Source organism: Embiotoca jacksoni, unplaced genomic scaffold (assembly GCF_022577435.1).
Source record: "Embiotoca jacksoni isolate LCO1_2020_lvr unplaced genomic scaffold, fEmbJac1.0.p SCAF_5, whole genome shotgun sequence".
NCBI lineage: Eukaryota > Metazoa > Chordata > Actinopteri > Embiotocidae > Embiotoca > Embiotoca jacksoni.
This window is the reverse complement of record NW_027185403.1, coordinates 12,308,940-12,336,773: the sequence shown is the minus strand read 5'-3', so window position 1 is coordinate 12,336,773 and position 27,834 is coordinate 12,308,940. Positions and strand designations below refer to the sequence as shown.

Here is a 27,834-nt window from a genome sequence, read left to right as displayed (position 1 = left end):
TCAGAGAGCCATAGATATGGAGGCACTCTGCGGACTCAACTGTGGCCCTCTGGCTGCAGGGGCCAAAGCGCCTACTACAAAAAAAAAAAAAAAAAAAGACAGGAAGAGAAAGAAAACAAAGGCCAAGAAAGAGAGTGATCCATCCATGCATGTCTCGACCTCTATCTGCATCCTCCCTTCACTCAGCAAACCGACTGCACTCTGCGCTGCGCTCACTTCTTGACCTGACCACTTAAACGAATGCTAGTGAATATTTGATGGTGTAAAACACTGAATATTTCATTTTTAAAAAGCGATTTTGTTCTAGCAGGGACTAATGTGCAGCTAATGTTTGACTTTGAACTTAGAGGACCAGATAACACAATGAGATACCAACTGAGGAAATACCCGTTGAACATTATGAATTAGAAATAAAGGATATAAGCAGGAAATTTGGGTTTTGACTTTGTTATATGGCCCAAATACAAAGAAAACCTTAAATATACAGAAGGAGGCTTTTGCCATTAAGCTCAGGAAAATGGAGGACAGATGAACACGTAACAGAGACAGACTGCTCGTGTTTTATAGCTGGAGAGATCCAATCATGCTAGGACTGTGCCTGTGTGTACATATGTTAGTGTGATGCTGAGAGTAAAAACTACGTGCAAAAAAAAGGGGGAAATTGGTGTAAAAAGTGATGTAATGTGACGTGTAACCTTGTTCCAGGTTCCTCCATGCACTGGTAAAAATCAGCTCGACACCACTGTTTCACCTCAGTGTAACAGATGTATCAATTCACGACAGTAGACAGATGGTTTGTGCTAAATTGGCCCTTTTTCTCTGTCTTTCTCTCTTTCTTTTTCTCTTTTTCTCTTTCTCTCTTTCTCTCTTTCTCTTTTCAAAAAGGGCATTAGTGCTAACATGTAAGAAGGAGGGTGAGAGAGAGACAAATGCTTTCTACTTTGTAGTGTTTCCATGTCACTGGCGTAATTAGCAATGCACTGACTTCTGAATCATGTGGATGCGTGTGTTAGAGTTCCAAGAGTGTGTTTTGTGTGTGTGTGTGTGTGTGTGTGTGTGTGTGTGTGTGTGTGTGTGCGCGCGCGCGTGCGTGTGCGCGTGCGTGCGTGCGTGCGTGTGTGTGTGTGTGTGTGTGTTTTAGGGGTGTGTGTGTGTGTGTGTGTGTGTGTGTGTATGTGTGTTTTAGGGGAGTGTGTGTGTGTGTGTGTGCGCGCGCGTGTGTGTGTGTGTGTGTGTGTGTGTGTGTGTGTGTGTGTGTGTGTGTGTGTGTGTGTGTGTGTGTGTGTGTGTGGACTCACAGCTGCTCCACTGTGAAGTCGAGGTGCCAACCGAGCCAAACCCAGCCAGAGCTGACTGGGACGGGTGAACAGGTTGAGTCTGCCACAGTCTCATCACGCCACTCCCCTGCTATGCACATATTTGATGGAAAAACACACCGAGCGGCGCAGGAGAGATGAACCCCGTCCAGTCATCTGTTCACACACCAAACAGGACATGACTTTTGATTGGTAATGAATCCCCTTGAAGGTCATGCATGTTCTCCTTAAAAGCGGAAGATAAAAATCCTTCCCTCTCTGTGTGCTGTGTATTAAATCCCAACCAGGTACATATATTCACACACAATACATGACTGAGCCAATGCAAATCAGGCATCTTTAAACAGGTTTGGCAGCCTGCTCTAGATAAGACAACATATGTCAACATGAGGAAGTGGAAAGCATCCTACATGCATGCCATCTGTGCAAGAAGCTGCTTTGTTGTAGTCCACCATACAGAAGAGTTTCACGCGCATGCACTTAAACAGATTCCTTCACCCAGTTCTGCACGATCAACAGGCAAATCTGAACATTTTACAAGCATCTGTCCTCCTCAAGTGGTGAAAAGAAAGTCTTCTCAAGTCTACCTGTTAAGCCTGTGCAGCTGACGTCTGACCTTTCAACAACAGAAGTGACCATTTCTTGCATGCACCAATAAAGAGCCTCACTATCTGTTATTTTCAGACAACAGAGCAAGTGTCTTTAAACATCGTGGCCTGTGTTCTCCATCTATATCCTCCTGCGTTCGCTATGTACCCAGTGTTGTGTTCATGCAGACTCTACATGTATGTTTGCCCTAGGCAGTCTGCTCAGTGTTGCATTGTCAGTTCAAATCTCCTTCTGACCCACTGCACCAATTTTCTGCTCTGCAAATATTAGATTGTCAGCTCATTTTTGGGCTTTGTCTTGTCTTTGTCTTTGCCAACGTTTTTAGTGTACATGTGTGTTAATTTGTTAGATTTAAAACATTAAAGCATGTAAACTGTTAATGACAGCACAGGCTACTTAACTATGCAGGTATCACTGACTTGCAGAGTGAAGGACTATTTCAGAGAGTTTGAAACACGTTACTGGTTCAGTGATTCTGCTGAAGTAAGATTATTGGCAGCTAAATTAAAATCAGCTGAGTCACTGGAGCGCTCACAGCTACATTTCTGGGTGTAATTAGTTTCCTCTAAAAGCGCCAGTGCGAGGAATGCAAACACACCTGTCAATGCAAGGGGTGGACTCAGAAGAGGACTAGGTGTGCTGCCGCAGGTTTTGACACCGGCCTCACACCCTCACAGAAGGAGAGAAAGGAGCCAGGTAGGAGTCTCTTTAAAGAAGCTGTGAGTTTTTCAGAGGATGGGAAGGAAACCTTGTTAAGACAGGCAAAAGGAAAAAAGCAGACGGGCAGCCATGATGTGGAGAAGCCCTCTGGCCCTGGTGAGGGATGCTCTGCGAGGTCAAAGGGAACGGGAGAAGGACCTTCGCAACTTGGTGCCCAATCTGCCTCACGAGGGACTGGAGAAGGGGAAGCAACCCAACCGCTTCTTCCCCTCAAATGCCATCAAAACCACCAAATACACCCTCCTCTTCTTCATCCCCATGAACCTTTTTGAGCAGTTTCACCGCCTGGCCAACATCTACTTTGTGGGCCTGGCGATTCTGAACTTCATCCCTGTGGTGAATGCCTTCCAGCCCAAAGTGGCTCTGATCCCCATCTGTGTCATCCTGTCTCTGACGGCTCTGAAGGACGCATGGGAGGACTTCAGGAGGTACCAGTTAGACAGGAAGCTCAACAGCACACCGTGCTTTATCTACTGCAGGTAACTAGAAGACATTCATGTCGTGAATACAGATACAGTGTGTTGTGCTGTTTATGCATGATGTGGCAAACTCTCCTGAGTACCGGCCCCTCCACATCTGTGTTTGTGATTCTTATCTTCCCGCTGTGTGTTTGTGTAGATCTGTGCAATGGTGTGTGTGTGTGTGTGTGTTTTACCTCCTCTGCGTTTCAGCACCCCGTGGGAATTTTTTACTTAGAAATAGAAAATGTGTGGGAGATTATTCCTCTTTTGAAGAGCCTCACAACAATATCTCTCACCATCACATTGTGCACATTTGATGAAATCCTCATCTAGGCATTGCGTCAGCAGAGACAGTAGGCTAAGGTTACCGGTTATCTGTTTTTAAATTACTGGTGATCAAACGAATAATTCACAAAGGAGGATAAACACCGTCGGTTTTGACCCTGTTACCGCTGTGATTTTAGGAGTACAGTGGGACAGAGGAGGAGGAGGATGTGTGGGTTCACTGGTGTGAGACTAGAGACACTGATGAGTCCTCAACCTCTGGAAGGGTTTATCATTAACCAGCAGCTGCTTGCTTTCAAACATCCGAAGCAGCGTTAGCAGAGGTGTTGGTGATGAGATGATGACATCTGCGTGTGATATGTATGAGTGTGTGTTTGTATTTGTGTGTGTGTGTGTGTGTGTGTGTGTGTGTGTGTGTGTGTGTGTGTGTGTGTGTGTGTGTATTTATAGAGTCCAGGTGGACTCTGGACACAGCATTTCAAACACTTTAGAGGACACGTTGGTCCCTCTGGGCCTATCAGCAGACACTAGTCCCCTCTGCCCTGCACAATCACAAACACAGCAGTTAAGCCATGGAGAGCAGCTTCTTGGGGGTCTCTCATGGCTTCTCTGGGTGAGGATGCTGAAGCTTCGTTTTGGGTTTGTAAAGATTAGTACAGAATCGATTGGCTGGGGTTTCTTTGAAGTTTACAAATGTTTCCCGAAAAAGCTCAAGAATAAATTTTAGGCTTCCACACACTTTCTCTTTTACGCCATCTAGGTAAAGTTTCTCTATCTGACGGCAACAGGGCAACCAGTTTCAACACACATGGAGAAAGAGGGCTGTTAAATATGTAAATATAAAGGACCACAGTCAGATGAGAGGGATTTGACTGGAATTCATCACATGCTCATTTTGTTATCACAACAGAGGTGTGATGTGTCTGTGTTTGAGCCGTATCTTCTGGGTCATCATATCTATCTTGTCTCTGCATCAAACACTTACCAATCCACCAAACGTGCCAAACATGAAACACGTTGGCTGTAAATTGTCTTGGGAAGTCGTGCTCTTCTGTTATTGTCTGCTCACTTTTAAACCCGGCAACACACCTCACGCGCGCTTCCACAGGTTATATTATTGACCTATGTAAGCGTGGCTCATATGACATCTATTATCATTTAAACACATTATCTATCTAAAGTGTCATTTTATCTATATAGAGCTTCTGGAAACTACATAATACGAGGCTACACGTCCGAGACACACCAGATATCCAAATTCACAACACCATCAAAAGATTATTTTTTTGTAAAGATTAAAACTCTGTAAACTTCTTGAGTTTGATGGTTGTGTGAGTCTTAAAGCAAACATTTGACTTTTTTTTTTTTATTATTTGTTTAAATGACTGCAACTTGCCTGGTTCTGTCCGAATGTCAAACTTTACTCAGCGGAACATCCAAAGATCAGCGAGTGTAAAGTTGTTTTTTTCCGTACATAACCCAAAATGTAACAGTGACAGTCTGCCATTTTATGAGTAGGTTATTCACTGGACTATAATTGATTAATCAAGCAATAGGTGGATCTTGTCAGTAAGTAAAGTAAATAAGCACTTTTATTTCTCGAAAAGTTGGACTTTTTTTTAAAGGCGTGATTAAAGGAGCAGCTCAATTTGGGACCTGCGGGCCGTGTTTGGCTCTCACCGTCTTTGTTTTTGCCCACCACCAGATTTGACAAGCTCGAGCTAATGGATCTTATTCTTAAGTCTGTAAAATCGTAACTGTAAGTACAGTGAACTGTAAATTTTGGGCGGCTAAAAAGTTCATAAAATGAGTTTTACGTGAATGTACAGCAGAGTGCTGTTAAGCTTCTCTATTAAATTACATTGGCCTATGTCTTATGTATAAGGAATAATGGTATTAGTCTCTCCTGCTGATGCTCATGTGCTGTTAGTGTGTCCGATGTCACTGCCTTTGGGCTGCCGGTCAAGATGAGAGGTCGAGGCAGTAACACACTTAGAACAGAAAAATTAAGAAAAGACTGTCAGGACGACAAAATGATACAATTACTATTATGCAGATTAAAGAGTAGTGTTTTAATTTTATTTCAAATTCAGAATGTTAATTATCAGTAAAATAAATAAAATTCTCATGAACTTTAATTTCACTTAACAAACATACATTTTTGGCCCTTAATAGGAAAGAATTCAGGCACCTCTGGTGGTGAAAACTTTATAATGTCTGGAATGTACGTAAAGTGCAACACCACACTTTTGAGAAATGGACCTCCCAATGGCCCGACGTACAGAGAGAACGTTCATCTGTTGAAGCTTTTCGGACATGAAAAAGAATCTTTGTGCAACGTAGCAAGTGTTATCTAAACAGAGCAAACTAAAAACACAAAAACTGTCCCTCCCTGGCTTTGTTTCGAGGTGTGGTGTTGTGCAGCAGCTCCTCAAACAGTTCCTACAAGCAGGGCAGCATACCTGCAGCTCTCTGTCACTGGTGGTCATCCAGCCTGACGTGCAGGTTGAAACCATTCGGCTGTCCAGGAAGCTTCAAACCCTGGCAGTTCATAATGTGCAGCGCTGTGTCTTTCTCTAAACACCTTCCTCTAAAAGTTTCCACATTCTAAAAGACACCAAACACACCTGGGCCGCTCTCCAAAAACGACAGCATCGATTTTTGTGTTGTTTATTCCCCAATTTAAGCAGGTGCTCAGATTTTTTTTTCATCCATTGCAACTGAATCAATATTTCATTTCATTGCATAAACTCAGACAAAGTATGGCCATGATGCCATAATTGTGACTAAAATCAATACAAAAGCCGGCCGGGGATTTGTGTGTCTTTAGAAAATAATCTGTAATGATGGTCAGTGTCTAACATGTCTGATTTTAGGAAGGAGAAGCAGTTCACGGAGAGATGCTGGAAGGACGTCAGAGTGGGAGACTTTGTGAAGGTGGTTTGCAACGAGGTCGTCCCTGCGGACCTCCTTCTCCTTCATACATCAGACCCCAATGGTGTGTGTCACATAGAGATGGCCAACCTGGACGGAGAGACCAACCTGAAGCAGAGGACGGTTGTGTCCGGATTCTCGGTGAGGGACGCGGTGAAATCTTCCTCATACACTTCAACAGGATAAATGTGACTTGTTACTTCTGGTAACTGCAAGTCATTATGAGATGTTAGAGTGGGTGATGACAAGCAGAGAAGCATACCTGTTGGATTAAATACCATTAAAGCACAGGTGTGGACTGCACCTATCTCCCTGAGTGCAGAAATCATTGTATCATTCATGAAGTCCAGGTTAAGTTGCACTGATGGAGTTTCCGTCCATACTGTGATGACTTTATGTCATTTCTTGTTTCCCAGAATCCTAAATTTGAACCTGAAAGCTGCAACATTATCGTCGTGTGTGAAAGGCCCAACAACAACCTGAATCATTTCAAGTGTTACGTGTGAGTATCAGATGCACAAATCACATGGATTCCCCGAACAGTTTGTCTGAGCCTTTCAGAGAAGCCGAGCAAAACTAATTCCAGCCCACTTGCTGGACTTTCTGATGCTACCAGAGGCATTATAGAGGCTGTAATAGACTATAATCGATTTTCTCAGGCACCATGAGCTCTTACAGATGGCCTGCCCATGCTGTCCAGCTATGGCCATAAAGCAGGAGAATTGCTAATGGGGAATATATAAGCAGTAATGAATATCAAACAAGACCTGACAGTACAAAGGAGGTTTCTCACTTTCTCTTGCTGCAGAGAGAAACCTGATGGGGAGAAGGTGGGCGCTGGGATCGAGAGTCTGCTGCTGCGAGGCTGCACAGTCAGAAACACGGGCCATGCTGTTGGCTTTGTGGTGTATGCAGGTATATCCTCCATTTTCTCAGCTGTTTCACTGCTTTAACCGGGAACATTTCATGTTTATTTCTGTTAGCCAGAATTTTTTAAATACTGATGTCATGACACACATTTTTGACTGCACCAAACAAACTCTATAAAAATTCATATTTAGAGACTTTGAAATCAAAAAATTTCCCATTTTCTGTACATTTATTCACAGAACTTTTCAGTTGTAGTTTTTCCCTGCATCATGGTTTCCTGCCAGGTACATAACTATGGAGAATTTAATATTGTCTATTTATTTATCTTTACCAAACATTTACCTACAAATTGTACAGCCATGCTAGTTGCTGTGTGAGGCTGTACTTAGACACAGCAGTGCTTTGAGCTAGATGCTAATGTCACAATGACATCATGACAAACATGATGATGTTTAATGGGTATAATGTTAATCACCCAGCTGTTCTCCATCCTAGTTTAGCATGTTAGTATTTACAAAACACAGTGCAACAGAGGCTGATGAAAATATCATCAGTCATGTCAAACCTTTGACATAAAATGCAGTTTTTCGTGTCCATCAAGTCATTTTTGAGATATAATACGTGGAAAAGAGGCCTATAGTGTCACATTCAATTGTAAAAACTTGGATAATTAATAAGTCATTTTCTTTTTGGGTCCAGTCCCTGTCTGTACTACCCCATCGTAACACAAACTTTATGACCTTTTTTACCTTGCATTAAAATGACCCAGAATCAGCACGTTTTAAGATATGATATCGTTTTCCTTTGTTGTTTACTGCCCATATGGAGTGTCTGAATCAACACCTTCTACTCCACCTCAAGGCCACGAAACCAAGTCCATGCTCAACCACAACGGCCCAAGATACAAGCGCAGCAAACTAGAGCGGAAGCTGAACATAGACGTCATCTTCTGCGTCATTCTCCTCTTCTCCATGTGTCTTGTCGGCGCACTGGGTCAGTAATGAATTATATCACTCCATAAAATCACTACACAGACGGGTTCATGATTAATGCATTTGCATTTACGAGGCGACATTACATTCGCAATAAAAGAAGACTCACTATGGCCATGGGCACAAACACGTACCAAAAGTAGAGGGAGGAGACAGGGAAAGGTGTGGTGCCAAAAATAGCTTTCCTCCCTGCTCAACAGTCAGTGTGATTAATCCCGCTGTCCTCATACATACAGGTCACTTCTTCTGGCTGCAGGCGCTGCCCGGTGTGCCCCCTTACCTGGTCCCCGACAGCACCGGGCACCTGGACAGTCCCAGTCTGTCCGCCTTCAACATGTTCTTCACCATGATCATCCTGCTGCAGGTGGAGCAGCTTGAGAGTATTTATAAGGTGTTTGGAGAGTGTTTTCATGCACTTTGAAGCTATTAAATTAATCTTCTCTTGTCCTCTTGTCTCCTTTACTTCCCTCTCCTTTTCTGTCTGGGTTACCTTTCACGTTTTCCCTCTTCTCTCTCTCTTCATTCTGTTTTTATCACCATCTGTACTGAACTCTTCTTTAAATTTCCATTCACCTCTGTAATCTCCTGTAATTACATCATTTTATTTCTTTTCTCTTTTGTGTTTAACTGCTTTCTTCTCTCTTGTTTATACCCCTTTCTCTTTATCTCACCTTCCTTCTCCTCTCCTTTCTCACTTCTCACCTGTTATCACAATAAGTCTGTATTTCCTCCTTTCTTTAATAAGTCTCTCTTCTTTTTATTTCTTCACTCCTTTTCTCTCCCTTCCCTTCTTTCCTCTGTTTTTCTCCCGTCGCGTTTCTTTTCCTTTCCTCTCTTTTCCAGATCCTGATCCCTATCTCTCTCTACTTGTCCATTGAGTTGGTCAAGATTGGTCAGATCTTCTTCATCACCAGTGACATCGATCTGTACGATGAGGAGACAGACAGCCGCGTGCAGTGCAAAGCTCTGAACATCACAGAGGACCTGGGTCAGATTGAATACATCTTCTCAGACAAGACGGGAACCCTCACTGAGAACAAAATGGTGTTTCGACGATGCTCCATCATGGGTACCGAGTATCCCCATAAAGAAAACGGTAAACGTCCACAATGAGACAATTTATAAGTTACAACCAAAACAAGCAATTGCAGCACCTTTCAGTGCTTTTGATAGTTGTCCCTCAGAAATTACTTTTCCATATAGAATGAGTGAACAAGGAATCAGGAACAAACTGATAATAAATAGATACTCATTGTTTAATCATTAGTTACACTTTTTTGTGCAGTAAAGTGACATCATACTGACTACTTATTGATCAGACCCTTATTACTTAACGACCATTATGTCCCATTTTTGTGCCCCCTTAAGTAAAGTGTTGAATTAATAGTCTTGAAGTAATACACAGTATTTACTTAAGACTCAGCTGCATTACTAGAGTAGCTCCACGGATAATAATGTGAGTCCATTTTACAGTTTATCACGTCAATGTCAATATTTACATATTAAAACTTGATGTTCACGGGGCACACGTCACATAAATCCTTCTACTGTGTGTGACATAAAATGTTTGTTTTTCTTTTCTCTTTTATTATAAAAATGATACAAAAACCAATAATCAAAACATACTTCAATATAATACAGTGCCTAGCACAAATGCAATAACATGCTATACAGGATGACAGTGTCTCAAAGGAAATACACAAGAATCCAAAATCAAAGAAGTGAAAATAAACAAAGCTCCAAAAACAAGTGAAAAGTCACACACAAACGAAAACAATTAAAGTGACTTTGAAAGAAACTTAAACATGATGAACGCCTTTTGGAATACAAAGAAACATAAAATGTTCGGGGGTATGTTTATTTATCACTACATACAGGTCAAATCTTCTAATCTGTCCACCGGTTTCATTTACTGTGCTGTTCCAGTCTCATGGAGCCATAACTTAAACATATTGTGTAGTACGTTTTCATTCTGAGCTGTTTGCTTGGCATTCACTTCCTGGTTGTTTCTGCGTGCTTGATCTGCATTTGTGTCTCTGTCTTGCAAGTGTGTGCAACCCAATTTAAAAAAAATTAAAATAGATACACTTTCATCAGACAGAAAACATGTTGACACATGAAGGAGTGAAGAAGAAAAACAAAGTAGATACTTCTCAATACATTTTATCATCTGTTTCACCTGCACAGTGCTGAGAGAAACATACATATTTGATTACACATTTTAGCTGCCTATAGCTGCAGTCTGATTTGCGATATTGTCTTATTGTATCACTGATCTATTTACCCTGTTAGCTCCTGTTATATAATTCTTCCCAAGGTTAATTTATTTTGTGTCACTGAAGGAGAGTCCATCCTTCCACCTGGGTTTTGCTGTTTAATCTGGATCTTTAAAGTCCTTTCAGACTACGATTGTTGTTAAGAGCCCGGCATTTGAAGAGGACATAATCTGACACAGTGTACATATCATAGTCTATTCTGTGAATGCTTTATATGTTAACATTGTTTTGGGGATTTGCAGTTGTCCGCCAAGCTGTCCTCGATGAGCCGGAGTCAGAGGAAGAGGTCATCTTCGAACAGCGTCCACAACCCCTACAGATGAGCCGGTCCCTGGATTCTGAGGACAGCAACCCCGAAGTCACACATCACTGTGGCATCCAACACAAGCGCAAGGTCGAAGGAAATGCCCAGAGCGATGTGGCCTTCAGCAGTCCACTGGTACGATGATCGCTCAGTCAGGAGGAAAAGGGAGACATTTAATTCAGAGTAGGGTGGCTTCCTTTTTTTTGTTTCCCTGTCTTGATATTATAATCATGACTGAGGAGCACAAATGAATGGCTCAAAATTAATAATGACAGTACACTTACATACTGTAGCTAGCTATGGTTTCTTGTCTTGCCACTGTAATAATTTGAAGGCAAAACTTATCATGATTTCCTTAATTTATGATGATGTCTTAAATTTGTATACCACAAAAAGAACAATTTATGGGTAATTGGCACATTTTTGAGATTTATAATTCATAAATGTTGGACTTTTTGATCAGTTTCAAATAAAGTTGTCCTTCCTCACACAAATTTCACGTCTTAGTCCACACTTAGAAGACTTTAGACTGTCACTTGTTTACCCAAATCTGACCCATCCTTGTGTCAAAAGGCCTCATGGTCCCAGCCCCCGCCGCAGATGGCCGGGCTGCTAGGTGTCAGTGATGAGCACATCCATTTTGGCTCTGAGTTGCCCCTGTGTCTGTGACGAGACATATGGTCATGCTGAGCACCATTTGTCACGGACCACTGATGTCACATAAACTGTAAACGTGCTCTATAGATTAGTCATTGCCGTCTTGATTTATAGTACAGTATCTCTGAGGCTATTTTTGGTCTACAGGGCAGAGAGCAGAGGCCTGGAGATACAGGCGGAGACGGAAAAAACTCTTGTGTTTATTCCAGCAAGGCAGCACAGAGCCCATCTTTACTGTTCCTCATGCTGTGTCTCTAACTGAGCGTTTGTGTAAACGATGACTTCCTTCCTTCTTTCCATCCTTCTGTCTGTCCTTCCTGTAACGCTTCCTTGTACATGGACCAAAAAAAAAAACTGGATGAAAAGTTAAATCTTCAAACCCCTCAAGTCAAATCAATGACAGCTGAATGTAAGTGAGGCACAGTTTATTGTTTAATTAACAAACTGATTAACTTTTCCTCCAACAGGAAACTGAGGTGATTCTCGATAGGAAGCTGCTTCAGCATATTAGCAGCAGCAGCAGCAGCAGCAGCAGCCAGAAGATTGATCCTTACCTGGATTTTTTTCTGGCTCTCGCCATTTGCAACACAGTGGTGGTTTCCATGGCAACAGCTCGGCGACGTAGGGTGAGCGCTCAGTTTACTGTGACTGTGGATGGGAGGTGGAGATGGAGTCATACAGTTAGGAGAGCAAGATGGCCAAATATTTTGTACCCTATAACTTCTAAATAAAACGACAAACTTTTCATGAAGAAAACATTATGGAGAATTAATTTTCATATTCATTATGATTTCTGAAGGTATATACACCTGCCGAACAGATATTTGGCTGCAACAGTAGAGAAATCCATATGAGTTAATCAGCAACAAACAGAATATAAAAGTTAGTGTTCTTCCTACAGGCCTCTCAGATGGTTTAAAGAAAGTTAGCGAGATATTAGAATTTCAAATCTTTTCTGAAATGTTATATTGAAGATGTTGTTGGTGGTCAGGAGTACTTTTTCATTTTTAAAGCTCCAGTTGTAACGGGTCTGAGTCTTCACTAAAAATGACACACAGTGAAGGAATACTTGCGGGGGCAAACACGGTAGGCTTTATTAATTTGGGCATTTGGTGCTCTCGACTGTGCTGCTCCGAGGTCTAGCAGATGGGAGAAATCTGTGTTTTCCTCCCTTGAGTTTGTAACTAAAGGTAAATGCACAAAAAGAAACAGAGTGGAAATAAATGAAAAAGTTGTTATTTAGAGGTTTGGTGTGTCACCATAATGTGGCAAGATGTCTTCATAAAAACATTAAACACTGAATTCCTGTTGTCTTTCTATGATTTTGTCAGGTGAGTGAATCTCCACGCTCCTGCCAGACAAATAATCCACTGGACACTTTGTCCAGTCTGGTGGAAAAAGCTGGCTCTTTATGCCACATCTTCACCTCCACCCAGCGCAAGCCCAAGAGGAACCGTACCCTCTCAGAGGAGTTTGTTATAGAGGAGGACCCTTTTCATCCCTCTGTAGAAACAGAGGAGACTGTAGACACCAACGGGCTCCAACCATGTTCACCCCATGCTCTGTCCCAGCGCGACAAGCCTTCAGCTACCTCAGATAATCTGAGCTATGTGGCAGAGAGTATGGATGAGGCTGCCTTGGTGTACGCTGCCAAGGCATATGGCTTCACCTTGCTGGCCCGCACCCCTGACAGCGTGACGGTGAGGCTCCCGTCTGGAAAGGACCTGGTGTTTGAGGTGCTGGAGACCTTGACCTTTGACTCCAACAGGAGGAGGATGTCCGTTTTGGTGCGACACCCAATCACCAAGGAGTGTGTGCTGTACACTAAAGGGGCCGACTACGTCATCATGGAGCTGCTTGGTACACCATATGCAGGTATTTACAGGGAGAAGTGCAGCACCGAGATAATCTGGGTCATTCAGACTGAAACTATATGACTATTATATTATTCACAGAACACCTCAGTGGCAATCAGAAGAATATAGCAGCTGATACTCAGCATCACCTCGACTGCTATGCAAAGGAGGGCCTCCGTACTTTATGCATTACAAAGAAGGTACAAAATCAGATATCTTATCAGCATCACTTTCTGACTCGATCACAGCTTTGTTTCATCTTGACTCTGCATGTGTTGCAGGTTGTGAGTGACAAAGCATATAGAATCTGGTTGGTGGACAGACAGAGAGCTCTGGCTGCTATGGACAACAGAGAGGAGCTCATCATGGACACTGCTGTGCAGCTCGAGACAAACCTCTCTCTGCTAGGTAACATACATCAGCCCAACATCACGTCAAACATACCTGTGTGGTAGGATCTGTGTGTGGATGATGCCTGCTTTTGGATGCATGTCCTACTTCAGGGGCAACGGGCATTGAGGACCGACTGCAGGAGAGCGTCCCAGACACTATTGTGGCACTGCGGGAGGCAGGGATCCAGGTGTGGGTGCTGACTGGTGACAAGCCAGAGACAGCTGTCAACATTGGCTATGCCTGCAGGCTACTGGAAGAGGAGGACCTGGTGATTAACATGAGCTGCAATAACAAGGTGAGGAGGCCGCCATCTGCCTCACTGGAGGTCGGCTGTTTGACTCTTTATTGCTTAACGAAAAATTCCATGCATCCCTGCTTCACCAGGATTTGTTTCAGGAAATCAAACAGTCCTGTTTGCTTTCTTGTCAAGAGAGAAATGAAAAAACTGATGCCACTCTCCTTTCTGTATTGAAAATATGTAGCTGGAACTAGCAGCCTGTTAGCTTAGCTTAGCATAAAGACAGAGTCAGACTAGTTGTATCCAGTCTTTATGGTAAGCTAAACTAATTTCAGTTAATGGTATATTATTTACTACACATATGTGGCAGGGATAACAAGCATGGCCTCTAACTAAGAAAAAAAGCAAAGAAACATTTTAACCAAAAAGTTTAACTGATTTTAGTTTTTTAACGTGTGACATTAATCAGCACATGACATGTTTAAGTAAGTTTATAAAATAAGATTTAAACCAAAACCAGCTAATCTTGCATCCAGCAATCTCAGCAAACCTGTCAAATAACACAGAATTGTTTTAAGTAAAGTCAAACATCATCTGCATAAAGAGAGATAAAATGTGGTGTGTTGTGGACGTAGATAGGTTCATGATGCCGTGATCGCCAAACAACGTGTGATAAAGGCTCTAGAGCTGAAGCAAATAATATGGGGGAGAGCAGACAACCCTGATAAGAAATATTATAATCATAACCAATATAATGCTAGAACTTTTGCTGTCAAGAATATTAGTTTCCAACTTAAATTATAGGTCCATTTAGTTTTTGCTTTTGTTTTAGATAGGAAGATATAGATATAATAGAAAACTTGAAAAAATATTCTGCTTACCAAATACATACTTACATATTTGAGAATATGTGTAGGAAAGGAATAAAGTTTTCAAATTAAAAGCACTAGTAGCTAACAAGCAAAGAACATTGTTTTTTTTAAACAGATTAAGGCAAAGACGTCATTTATGTCACATATCACATACAGCTTGTTTCAGAGGGCAGCATTAACTTTTTTTAATGGTCATTCGGGACAAGTTGTGTGTTTCCCAAGCAGTAAGTTCAGGAGGTTTCACCTGTGAGCTGGCCTCACTCCAATTTAAATGGCCAAACCTTTTTGACCACTTTTACATTTAAACTAAAGGTCAAACCCTCACATTTCCAACTGAGAAAGATAAGGTGTCAGCTGTGGGTCTTGCTTCTCTGAAGTCATTAAAGATCTGGTAACACAGGAATGAACCCCTCATAACAACCTGACCGCGTCTAATCATCCCCGGCCTCAAATAGACCGAAATTGCCTGTCGGCTCTAACGAATTCATGTGGAACTTTCTGAAACAAAGGGGCTGCTGAACTCCCCTAAGGTGGACGAGTCACTGATGATGAATGGAGTGAGATACCCCCAACACAACAACTAATGCTTTCATATCTAATTACCAGTCTAATATTCAACCCTCAGAGGAAACACCCTTTCTCTCATAATCAAGAGAGGAGGCATATTACTAATGAACTATTTTTTACCACAGTAACTTAATGACCACCTGAGAGATGCACTCCCACAACCATCATCCTACCAGGCCTAATGAAATTTAGCCAGTATTAGATGGTGGAATAAAAACAGGCTATGACCCCTTTTTGTTTTTTTCATTATGTCAATTTCCTTTTGGCTATGACTGGAGTTATTTACACACAACAATGATGAGTCTGATGGGACCAGTGTCTGGTAGCTGTTTATATTCAGACATCATGAATATGACTCAACTGCAGAGTAATGTTATTTCTTATAGCAGCACATACTGTAATCTTTACCCTGCTGCAGAGTAATAGTCCTCTAGTGTTATTTCTATTTATCTACTGTATATTTTTTTTTTATCATTGCCTGTCCAATTGTACAAAATTCTAAATATATTCAGTTTCCTATCAAGTACAACAAAGAAAAGACTGAAATCTTCACTTTTGAGGAGCTGGAATGAGAAAATATAAAATATGAATTGCTTAGAAATTAATGATATTATAATTAACTGATCACAAAATGACAACATTAGTGTCATCAGCAAAATAAGCAGCTCTGTTTGTTTTGCAGGTCGCATGTACATCCATCCTGGACTCTACTCTAGAAGAGGTGAGGAGGTACAGCGAAGACCCTCGTAATGTGGACACCACCCCAGACATCTCTCTGGTGATCGACGGACGCACCCTGACTATGGCTCTGTCGGCGGACCTGCAGGAACGCTTTGTGGACCTGACGAAGCGCTGCCGCTCTGTGCTCTGCTGTCGAGTCACACCTCTGCAGAAGAGCCAAGTGGTGAAATTGGTCAGGGAGAAACTGAAGATCATGACACTCGCTGTTGGTAAGTTCAAAATGTATTTTTCTGTGACTCTTACTCTGATTTCTAGACTAAATACTGTTATGTATAAACAGAAAATTATATGACTGTATGAAGTGATAAACACTGTGTGAACAACGCTAAAAAACTACTAACCTGTCACATTACGATTATAAAAGGCCCCTATGAGGCCACTCTGTGTTTCCTTGCAACATCTCATGTCTGTACTTTAGGTCTACTTTTAACCAAACATCAATATATTGATTACCGCTGTGTAATGCAAAGTGTTGACAGAGCGCAATTTTTTGAGACAATAAAAGGAAAGTAAAACAGCCCTCAGAGGGCTCCTGTCACATTTCACTTAATGATGCTGAAATATTTTCCTGAACTGTCACTTTGTGTTTCTTATTATGAGAATACACTCCGGCACATGTGGACATTTCTACAGAAATTGTAGGTCCTGTTGTGTTAAATTATGACAAAGTCCTGTTCTTAGGAAAACTAAATAAAACACTGTTTTAAGTCATTTACAATCACAATATATTAAATTACAATTAAACAGTATGAGGATGGGAAATAGCTTTCTTGAAAGCTTTGGCTTTCTTTATTTCGTGATGAACTCACAGAGGATTATCACAGATAACTGCAACATCCTTACAGAGCTTTAGAGGGACTTTGAGCTAATTGTGTAGCTGTCCAGCTGCAACTTTACTGTTTGAGTTCATTCTCATCACTCTTAGCATCATTTTTAGTCACAGCGGGGAGCTGTTTTCTGCAACAAAGCCCATTAAAATCCAGTCCCTGCTCAGCGGAAAGACATAGTACCTGGGAACACAGTGGAACATTAGGCTGCTGAAGAGCCAGATATTTCCCTCATGAGCAGCTAAATAGACCAAACACAGAGCTAAAAGAGAGTGAATTTTAGAAATAGATGGAAAACAAAGAATATGACTCTAATACTGTAGATTTAACTCATAGCAAAATCGTAGATAAATGCCAAAGTCACAAAAACTATTTGAGACTCCAAACAGTTTTTCAAGGTTTTGTGGTTTCAGGTGATGGTGCCAATGATGTCAATATGATCCAAGCAGCTGATATCGGCATTGGGATATCCGGGCAGGAGGGGATGCAGGTTGGCACAAGCTTCTTTAGCTTCAAAGATGGGTTTTCTCCTCCTGCTCTCACAGCTCCTAACACCTCATGACTCCTCTTTGTCATTTGCAGGCGGTTATGGCGAGTGATTTTGCCATATCTCACTTCAAACACCTGAAAAAACTTCTCCTGGTCCATGGCCACTGGTGCTACACACGACTGGCCAACATGATCGTTTACTTCTTCTATAAGAACGTGGTGAGTCTTGTATCTGTGTGGTCTGCTGTGTACATTTGCCCCTCTGAACAGATCTACCATCTAACCGTATAGTTTAATGTGTTTCTCAGGTCTACGTGAACCTGCTCTTCTGGTACCAGTTGTTCTGCGGATTCTCTGCCACTGCCATGATCGACATCTGGCTTATAATTTTCTTCAACCTTTTCTTCACCTCTGTACCACCCATCATGTTTGGGATCATGGACAAAGATGTCTCTGCAGAGGTGCTGCTGGGTGTTCCTGAACTGTACAGGACTGGACAGGGTGCAAGGGTCAGTGACACTCCCAAACAGAAGCGCAATGCTTTATTCTGAGACACAAAATCAGCAGCCACAGATTCAGTAAAATGTGCATAAGGCCTTTGAATAGTTTATGTATTTGAACATGTATGTGTCTGTTTAGGAATACAAGTTTTCCACTTTCTGGGTTTCCATTCTCGATGCCTTCTATCAGAGTCTGGTGTGCTTCTTTATTCCATATTTGGTAAGAGACACATTTAAATAATCTGTCTTTCATTAAAAGTTGTACAGTGATGAGTGAGTTATTTACTGGTTAACTGCTTTCTACCTTAAATCCGACAACATATCTCCTTTTCCCTCAGGCCTACCAGGATTCAGACATCGATGTTTTCACCTTTGGAACTCCTTTGAACACAATTTCTTTATTTACCATCCTGCTGCACCTGTCAATAGAGATCAAAGTCTGGGTGAGCGCTGAAGTGATGGATATCTATTTCTAGATGTAATCATGGTTTATCTTCAGTGGGTCCAAATGAAGTATTTTCAGTATTTGAAACCTGATAGACTTCTCCAATTTATTGTAGAGCATCTGAACTGGTATTGAATCAAGTTATTGTTACCACCAGTGAATCTCATTTCTTGTGTTTTTTGTGATTGACTTGTAGACGGTGGTCCACTGGGTCGTCATGCTAGGCAGCGTGGCGTTGTACTTGATTGTGACACTTGCCTACAACAGCATGTGTGTTACCTGCAACCCTCCATCCAATCCTTACTGGACCCTCCAGAGCCAGATGGCCGACCCCATGTTCTACCTTGTCTGCATCATCACCACTGTGGTAGCACTGCTGCCCAGGTACAATCAGTGATATCCTCCCTGAGTCTGTCGCTCTTTAAACCCAGTGAGGGACAGTAATTTCAACTTTTCAGATGACATCTGCAAGGGCAAAAAAAATCCCGAATCAAAAATAAATGCAAAAATACTTTTTACTTTTCAGAGTACTGAACTGCTTTTAGAAAAGCAATTATTCTGTTAATTCACATTCAGGATATAAAATTGAAAAGAAAACCCATACTTCCTAATAACACAACCCATGAGAAAGCGGAAACTGTCTGCTACTAATAATTAATTTGAATTCGGCTTTTTTTATTTTGTTGGAAAGTAACAAAAAAAAAGTTTTTAGTTTTTAGACCTAAATGTCTAAAATCCACAAATTTACAATGATACAAAATGAAATAAGAACTGTTTTTTGTATTTCCATCAAAAATGACTCAAAAAATCAGATGTCAAAATAAATGCATGTTAAAGTTCAAAATGCAAAGTTGAGCAGTTTTCAGGGTATTTTCTAGTCTGTTTATTCCTATTTTCTGATTTATATCAAATGAAGTTGGATCTTCCAGTCCAGTTGTTCCCAATAAAAGGTGTTCCATAGTTATTAATGGGATCAGACAATGTTGCTTTTTCTTAGCCTCTAAAAATTCTTCAAAAAAACAGAATAAGCAAAACATTTCTACACTAAGGCAGCCGACGACCTGTGATGAGAGGGAACATTGCTCAGACATGATTAGAAACCACAGTTCTACATGTTTAAACCTGCTCAACCTCATAATTATATCATCGATACATATTTTTGAGTATAATTTGTCTTTTGTAGATCATTAACTGCCATGAAATTGTTAAGTTGTTAAGCTGCATATTTAGTGCTGATTTGTAATTAAATAATGTTAATTGTGAAGGTCAGGAACGACTGCACCATGTCTCGGTCTTCCTCTCGGTTGCTGATGTGTCTGAAAGTGCTGATATTTAGAGGGAATGCTCTGATTTACATCAAAGGGCCGCATATTTTTCACTGGCCTACTTTCTCACCACCACACTCTTTCCCCCAGGTACACGTTTCACGTGCTGAGGAACTCTATCGCCCCCTCCCCGCTCATACAAGCTCGGCATCTGGACCGGTTGGACCCCTCCTCGAGAGAACAGGGGATCAAGGAGTGGAGGAGCTTCAGGGGCGGAGGGCAGGTCAAACACTCCAGGCTGTCTAGCCCACCCTCTCCCACCCTGGAGACCACTGCGGACATTTATCCTGAGTTTGCCGCTGATATCATGGGGGATGATTTCACACTGAATGTCATCACAGAAAACTATCAGAGGCCCGCAGACACGTGAGAAACAGAGACAACTTAAAAGGAAAAAAGAGCTCTATGATGATTATTTATTTCGAAATTTTAAAATATTTGATCTGGCTCATGAGAGGATAAATGAGGGAAAATGCAATCAGGGAGAATAAACTCAGTCTGCAGTTATTTTGCCATGAACTACTCGACAAAAGCATGTAGACCCTCTTCTCTTTCCTCTCCTCATAACAAAGTAATACATAAGCCTGTTACTTTCCTGATGGGTTTTCAGCATACAGTGGTAACCCAATTAATCATGCCACCCACCCCTCCTAAAAGTGGCACTTTTCCAGGACAAAATGTTTAGCTGGTCTGATATATTCCTCTCACCTAGTTACCCTAACAGTCACAAAGGCCAAAACATGTGTGGATCACAGGTCTTCTATTTAATTTGCCTGTATTTGTTTTTTATAGGCCGGACTGTGAGTAGTTTTGTGCATATTATGTATATCTGTGTGTGCATCAAGCCTCGTCTTATTTCAGATGGAGCGTCTACATCAAACAAGCAAAAAGGTAAATCTAGAAGAATCAGAAGAAAGGGCTTCTTCCTTTTTATGGAAATGGAGTGTGCATAAGCGAATCCACTTGTAAAAAGGGCTGAGTTATCATTGGCATACTTCATTATACAGTAGCAACTCTGCTTATATAACGTCCCACTGCCTCCAGTTAGATCATTGCTGCTCTCTAGAGCTGAAAATGAAGAGCTGCAGAAAGGTCAAATGGGACAAAGTCAGGAAAACAGACATTTAAATGGCTTAGATCAGGCTTCATTGTGTTGAGCCAAAAAAAACATGCATCATTTAAGTTATGTAAATGCAATTTTTATTAAGAATTAAATACAGTAAAAGACATAATTTTCCTTGAAACAGACCTGAGCTAGCCCCTTAGGAAAATGAACAAGGGTTAATATGTATTATAATTAAGTACATCTTAAATCTGAAAAAAAGAAACACTGCAGTAACTGATGTTTGTTGTATCACAAGATTATTTGTTTTTACTATTTATATTTTTTATCTTATTCTTAAATATAACTTGCTGAATAAAGATACAACATTACACGGAGATATCTCCAGCAGAGCAACAATGGATTCTCGTCAATGTTCAGACTATAGGAGCATATTAAAAACTTGAATGATAATTTGAGTTGTGTAAAAAAATCATCTCAATCATGAAAAAGGAAAATGAAGACAGCTGTTGACCTGACAGAGAAAACCTGTGTAACATGTCATCAGAAGAAGAATATATCACAACCACAACATTTAGAGCTGAGTTTAAGATTTTATAACTCCTTTTAAAGCCTTTTAACTTAACAGTCATTATCAGCTTTTCAACATTTGAAAACTGAATTAAAATGTTGTAGTTTAGGATGATGTGTTAAACGTCTCCTCAGAAGCAAATAGCCTATATATAGACAGGAATTCAAAAGGCCCATTGTGTTTTAAATGGAGGTGTGACTCGTGCTCCAACTCAACTGGAAACTCTGGTTCTCTCTGTTCTGGTATCACTATCGCGAGTGCTCTCATCCACGTGGGGTTAAACAAGAGCAAATTATTCCTTTTTGAGAATTACAGGTAGAGAAAGACATTTGATACAGTGTGATGTTTTAACATACGCAACCAGCAGATGGCAGATCCACATCCCTTACAGCAACAGTAGACAGGTTGCATTGAGACTGTTAATTTAGATTTCATCCACAGACTGAAAGAACCAATTACGTCCAACATTTCACATTACAATATCAATGCATGGACAGAAAGCTGATCGACTGAAAAATGGTATTAATTTTACATCATATTCACTGCAGGTAAAAATACAAGTGACAGGTTTAGAAGTTACATCTAGTCCCCTGGTTAGCCGGCCAAGAACACTTATTGCAGGGCTATTCAATCTACAGCCATGTGCTATTATATCTGTTAACATTATGCTGTAAGTGTAAGAGTTATTTCTAGAAATATTCTGTAACATCTTGTGTATTCCCAGTGCTCTCCATCTGCAGCCATCTTGCTGTTACACTGGAGAGCCCTGACTTATTGTCTGAAACATCAGTTGAACATTAAAATGTGTGACTGTGTTAAAATAGTCCCTCATGTAACCCTCAGCGTCCATACAGGTCATATACTTCATTACCGACCCTCCTCTCTGGCTTCATGTCAGCCTACCAGGTGGGCATCATATCAGGGGACCACATGCGGCCCAGGTGCTTTGACACCTCACTGTGGATCTGCTCCATGTTGTAGCTGCTGTCTGGGATCAACACCTCTTCCATGATTGACAGCTGAGTCAGCCTGCCCCCGCACATCTTTACAAACTCCACGAAGCCACTACAGGTCACCTCACACTCACCTAGCCCAATGGCCGTCAAGCTTTTGCAGCGCTCTGCGATACGGATCAGCTCCTCGTCCAGGGGCTGGAGGCCGTTGGCACACACGACCAGCTCCACCAGCCGAGGGCAGTTCAGTCCGATGCGGCCCAGCATCTCTTTACTAACTGCCCGGCCGAAGTACAGGTGGGTGACCGGGGTCTCCTCACAGAAGAAGGGCTCGAACTCCTCCTTATACAGGAAGAAGTACATGACGATGTTGACCTTCGGTGAGTGTCGGACCAAAGCCTCCCAGCTGCTCCTCTTGATGGTGTGAAAGTGTGTCTGGCCGGGGTTTTCACTTATCACATCGATGCGCAGGTGTTCCAGGTGAACGTGTTTTTCCGATGACAGGGCGAGTAGGAGCTCATCGCTGAGGAGATGGTAGTTCAACGCCAGCTCCCTGAGGCCATGACACTGGTCTGCCACACACAAGATACCTAAAGAGAGAAAGAGAAGAACATCTGAATGGGAAGAGATCCTTTAAACAGAACAATCAGCGTCAGTCCACAACTTTGGTCCAGACTGAAATATCTCAACATCTATTGTATAGACTGCCAAATATTTGAATGAATCCTGCTGACTTTGGTGAGCCACTACTTTTTCTGTTGCCACCACCAAGAGGTTTTGTTTTTTAATTGCAATTTGCCAAGTTTTTGATATTAAGACATTAAGAAACACTGTAATCATTCCTTCACTTCACATATCCAGTACATGCTGCAACTTTAGCATGTCAAAGTAATACCTTGAGTAGTTTGGTTTAATGACATTAATCCTTCAGCCTCAGCTGCACCTTGTATTTAGTGCTAATTAGCAAATGTTAGCATGCTGACACGCTACGATGAATGAACATGATGAACATTATACCTGTTTGCCCTATAATGTGGCACTTTTACATAGAAATGAACATCCATTACATTCACGTCAAACAAGTTTACACATTGCATATTAAACCTGTCACTGTCAGATGAATCTCTGTATTTTTACAATAAGCAGCGTTTTTGAATCTGGTGTCTGGGGGGACATTCCCGCTCTGACTGGATGAATGAATAGCCCGACTGGACACTTTCACTCTGCGCCACAGACTTCTACCATGCAGCTAACTTCCAGTTGAACCCTGTGTTTCCTTAAATGGTGCTAAAATAAACCAACATGGCTCTTCTGGACTTTCCAAAAGACAGTGAAATAAGTTATTTTGTGGGGTTGTGACGCTCAAATAGTTTAACCACCGTTTTATAGCTGCAACGATTGTGATGTAGGAGAGTCTATGACATTAGCATGTGTCAACAGGGTTTTTGTGATTACTCTTGATGGCAGATTGGGGAAGACTTGAAGTTGTAACTGCAGGTTCAAATATCAGTATGTTAGTATTGTTATTGCCAGCCTGTTGGCATGTTGATGTCAGCATTTAGCTCAAAGCGGACTATTTAGTCCACCACTACGTTGTCTTTTTTGGAATAATCTTTTTTTCAGACTGGCTTGCACGAACTGTCACTGGTGAAAAGTAAAGCAAGAGGAGGTAGAGGTATTTAACACACATTGACAATGTATTTGCAGTGGCCGCTTTCTCTCTCTTTTAACATTTCCTGGCTGTCCACACTCTAATGTGTTAACCAATAAAAGCAAAATCAGGAAACTTCATTTTAAAAAGTCCTGACCTGCTGGAGAGACATGAGGGCAGCTGCTCATCTTCAGCAACTTTAGGGTGTCACTGTTGTTGGCCACTAGCACCTTCAAGGACGGATCGTCCACCGGGGTGTCATCAATCTTGATTGAGGACAGGGATTTGGAGTTGACAAACACCACTGTCAGTGCAGACACAAAGTGGGCCTGAGGAGGAGCAAACAATGGTGGTTAAATCAGGACTTCTCATCTTATAACTGTTGTTTTGTCCAGAATGTGCAGGATTTCATAAGAAATAAAAATCAGGATTCTTCTTCTGAGAGATAAGGGAGGTGAGTCTTACATGATGTGCACATGAAAACACAGGCTGCCTTTTACCTGAGACACATCCATGAAGCTGGGCCGAGCTGTGGAAATCAGCCCCAGGGTCTTAATGGTACAGTTCACCAGCTGGGAGAGAATGTCACAGGCCGCCTCTGCAGATTCTGTGCAGCTGTCCACCTGATTTACCAGCAGTGATTCATCATTTAGAAGGAAAGAAAAAGAAAAACACACACAGAAATGAGGGATAGAAAGATGGAGGTGTAAGAATCATCACAGCCTATTAAGCCCACTGATGCCAAGAAAGCTGATGTGTCGCAATCGGCTGTGCAGCAGATGGTTTGGATTAAGAAGGGCACATATTGTTTTTAAGACAGCTGTGTTGTGAAAATGAAGGACTGTTGAGGAGGGGAAAGAGGAGAAGAAATGGGTGATAGCAGCAAAAACACTCTTACTTTGAAGCTAACATACTGCAGGTGTTGAGCGTGCTTCTTGATGATCTGCTGAATGAGGTCAGGGTGAGTGGAGCGCAGGTAGGACGTGGCCGGCTGATTAAGCTCAAATTCGAACCTCCTCCACAGGTCGGGGGTGTGAAAGACGTCGTCCCAGCGGCGGCACATGGACCGGGCCCTGGCCCGGTCTTCCAGGGACAGATTACGGAAGATCTGCAGGACGACGTGGTGGGGCAGGTTCCCCCAGTCCTGTGCTTGAATCAGCGCGAAACTAGATGCCACCATCTTTTGTCTCTTCGCCTGCTCCTCGTGGGATGAGAAGGTCTGGCACTTGGATTTGAGACCTGTCCTTCTTCGTTTCATTCTGAAACAGATCAACCCACTGTGGGGTCATGACAATTAGGAAGTGTTAATAAAAAACAAATCTACAGCATCTTTATTTTAGTTTTCAGTGGAATATCACAAACACAGAACCCCAGGAATATCTAAACTCACTTTGGGGTTGTGGTAGTGAACACTTATCACTGCTGGTCATCGCTCATCCTCTGGGAATCCCTGTTTTAATCCCATTTATCCCCTGCGTGCAAAACCACATAAACCTAATACCTTAGTGGAAGTTTTTATTTTTCAAATCTTTCACTTCTGTAAATGCTCATAAAACACTAGTTAGTCTTGACTCTAACAAAAATTGTGCTTGTCTGGATCCATCTTTTAATAAGCGCTTTGCCCTAATTATTAAACATAATTCATGAATCCCACCTTTTCAGTTTAATATCCAAAATGCACAAAACGTTGCTCCTGTTATGAAAGCGTTCATAACAGGAGCAGGTTGAAGACAGTTTAGCAATCAATTCTTCACTAAATACTATAAGATCTTCACTTTGATTTGATTTTCCCAACTGATACTGTTTGTATTATCTGGCTGTCGAACAACATTCAAAATATTAAAACATTAACATTAAGCTGAAGCTGGTTTTAAATGCTGTCAAAACTACATTTAAGTTGTTTTTCAAAGCAAGAACAACTGATTATCTTAAGCTAATGATATGAAGAAAGAAAAAAAATGAAGAAAATTGAATATAAAATAAAAGTAAACTTACCAAAAAATATATTTGCTTTTCCCTCAAATTTGTCGCAGGTCTTGCAGAAGCAAATTTCCATGCATGTCCTGTATGCACTGATGTAGTCTCTGATCTCCAGGTGTGCATCAACCACCAACCTAAAAACTAATCTATAGCAGGTTTATTACTGGTAATTCTTATTTCCAAATTGAATCCAAATGTGAGCTGATATTATTTCTTATTGAAGCATCATCACTGCTTCCTATTTATTTATGAAGGTCTTCTAAACAAACTAGCCTGCTATTTGATGGTGTCCTCTTTTCATTAACCAACCCTGTTCTGAGGACTCAGCTGTAGGATCCAACAGTAAATATTGAGCTTCCAGACATGTTGATCCTAAAAATAACAATTGACAACACTTTTTTTGTTAAGTTTGCTGTTACCTGTGTTTGTTTAGAGCATGATTACAATTAACTGCACTAATTAGGATATTGATAGGATCAGTCCTACTTTTAGTATTAGTAGTAGTATTATTGTAATTTTATTTTTCTTGTTATATTGTATTTCTGTTATTATTATTGTATATCGTATTATTGTATATTGCACATGCTAAAAGATTGAACTGCTCTGAGAAAATGGAAAAGCACCTGTAGGCACAATTTACATAAAGAGGCTTTATGAGCATATTTTGGCCACATCAAAGCACGGTCCTATCATCTAAAAAACTTTTCCCCATTTCTCAGGTGCTCCTCGCTGACACCTGTTCAGTAAATGGATTTCAAACACAGTCCAAAAGGTCAATAAAACACTTTGTTACTTACATGAACGACTTAAAAACAACTCTTTCCTCTGGATTTTGAGCTGTGCCGGTGGAGAAGACATCGTCTACTTGGAGCCATGGTTGGAGATGACTGTAGAAATGCTGGCTGCAGCTGATATAGGACAGCAGGAGCAGCTCCCATAATAAGCTCTCTTCGCTTTAGTGACAGCTTGACGGGCGCTGCCGAGCAGCAGCCTGGTACACGTGAGCAGACAAAAACATGGATCTGCTCAGCTGCATCTCCCGCCACCATCATGCATGCAGAAAAATAGATTAGTAGATCTACATCAACTGGGGACAGACGTGTTTATACTTCTCCCTATTAGAGACAATGTACCTTTACTTTGACTAATTTATCCACCATAGTGTGTGGTCACTGCTTTTGTGTGTGCGTGTTATTGTTGCCCTGATCCATGAACACAAGCTGCTGTGCACGTGTACTGAGAAAATAGGTCAGTGTGTCAAAGTGTGTGTGAGAGAGAGTGATCTTGGGAAAATAATCATTAAAAACACAGGGAAATACACCACGTAAACACGACATCTGTTTGTTCCCCCTGGAATATTAAACTTTTACATATTAAATGTTTAATACATTTACTAAAAGCTACATAAGATGTAGAGACAGTATGTATTGTAAGTATACATGTTGCTCTGACAAGTACAGACAACATTCATTGTGCTGAATACAGTAAGCTAAGCTAAGAATATATTGAAAACTGGTTGTAATGAAAAACGATAACATTGATAATTCTCTGGTGAAGCATACTGTAATTCAAATGAATAAGGATTGTTGATCTGTTTGTCTTAACTCATTTATTAAATAGAGCAAGGTTTCTTAAATATCAGACCAAAAGCATATGTATCAGTCGATCTTATTATTGCAATGTTATGTGAAATTATTTGAAAAAAGTAATTTGATGGCCTTTGCTATGCAGTTTGGTAAGATCAAGGTGCTTTTCTCAGACTTAGTCTCTCACTTATACTGCATATTTAGACAGCAAAGTTGACTCAAAACATCCAGATGGGTAAATCTGGAGTCTGTCATGAATGTAAAAACCCTCATCATGTCAGATTGTATTTCATACACTGTTTCTGCTATGACAGATTTTGGTGACGTGGTAAATATTATGTCTTTCAGCTTGA

At 41.2% G+C, this 27,834-nt stretch overlaps 2 protein-coding genes across 2 annotated transcripts; one reads left to right on the top strand and one right to left on the bottom strand.

Annotated features, from left to right (window-relative positions):
* Positions 1-2,609: 2,609 nt before the first annotated feature.
* On the top strand, positions 2,610-20,866 carry atp10b (ATPase phospholipid transporting 10B). Its single transcript, XM_069171297.1, has 21 exons — positions 2,610-3,124; positions 6,268-6,466; positions 6,742-6,827; positions 7,134-7,240; positions 8,057-8,188; positions 8,424-8,551; positions 9,031-9,283; positions 10,706-10,902; positions 11,892-12,050; positions 12,756-13,299; positions 13,380-13,480; positions 13,562-13,688; positions 13,784-13,968; positions 16,033-16,300; positions 17,332-17,408; positions 17,501-17,626; positions 17,716-17,916; positions 18,047-18,127; positions 18,246-18,350; positions 18,549-18,736; positions 19,768-20,866. The coding sequence occupies exons 1-21, from the start codon at positions 2,715-2,717 to the stop codon at positions 20,045-20,047; spliced, it is 3,954 nt and encodes a 1,317-aa protein (XP_069027398.1). The 5' UTR covers positions 2,610-2,714; the 3' UTR covers positions 20,048-20,866.
* Positions 20,867-20,883: 17 nt separating this feature from the next.
* Positions 20,884-26,831, bottom strand: fbxl3l (F-box and leucine-rich repeat protein 3, like). The gene is made up of 5 exons (XM_069171301.1): positions 26,693-26,831; positions 24,814-25,192; positions 24,416-24,538; positions 24,073-24,244; positions 20,884-22,854 (listed from the first exon to the last, which is right to left on the bottom strand). Exons 2-5 carry the CDS (start codon positions 25,171-25,173, stop codon positions 22,211-22,213), a joined length of 1,299 nt encoding a protein of 432 aa, XP_069027402.1. The 5' UTR covers positions 25,174-25,192; positions 26,693-26,831; the 3' UTR covers positions 20,884-22,210.
* Positions 26,832-27,834: the final 1,003 nt, after the last annotated feature.

Bases quoted from the DNA above. Each gene is read 5' to 3' on its own strand.
- atp10b (XM_069171297.1), top strand. From the start codon at position 2,715: ATGATGTGGAGAAGCCCTCTGGCCCTGGTGAGGGATGCTCTGCGAGGT. The intron at 9,284-10,705 runs GTAAACGTCCAC...GGGGATTTGCAG, and splicing joins GTATCCCCATAAAGAAAACG to TTGTCCGCCAAGCTGTCCTC. The intron at 13,969-16,032 runs GTGAGGAGGCCG...TTTGTTTTGCAG, and splicing joins ACATGAGCTGCAATAACAAG to GTCGCATGTACATCCATCCT.
- fbxl3l (XM_069171301.1), bottom strand. From the start codon at position 25,173: ATGAAACGAAGAAGGACAGGTCTCAAATCCAAGTGCCAGACCTTCTCA. The intron at 24,245-24,415 runs GTAAAAGGCAGC...GCTCCTCCTCAG, and splicing joins GCTTCATGGATGTGTCTCAG to GCCCACTTTGTGTCTGCACT. The intron at 22,855-24,072 runs GTCAGGACTTTT...TTCTCTCTTTAG, and splicing joins CCCTCATGTCTCTCCAGCAG to GTATCTTGTGTGTGGCAGAC.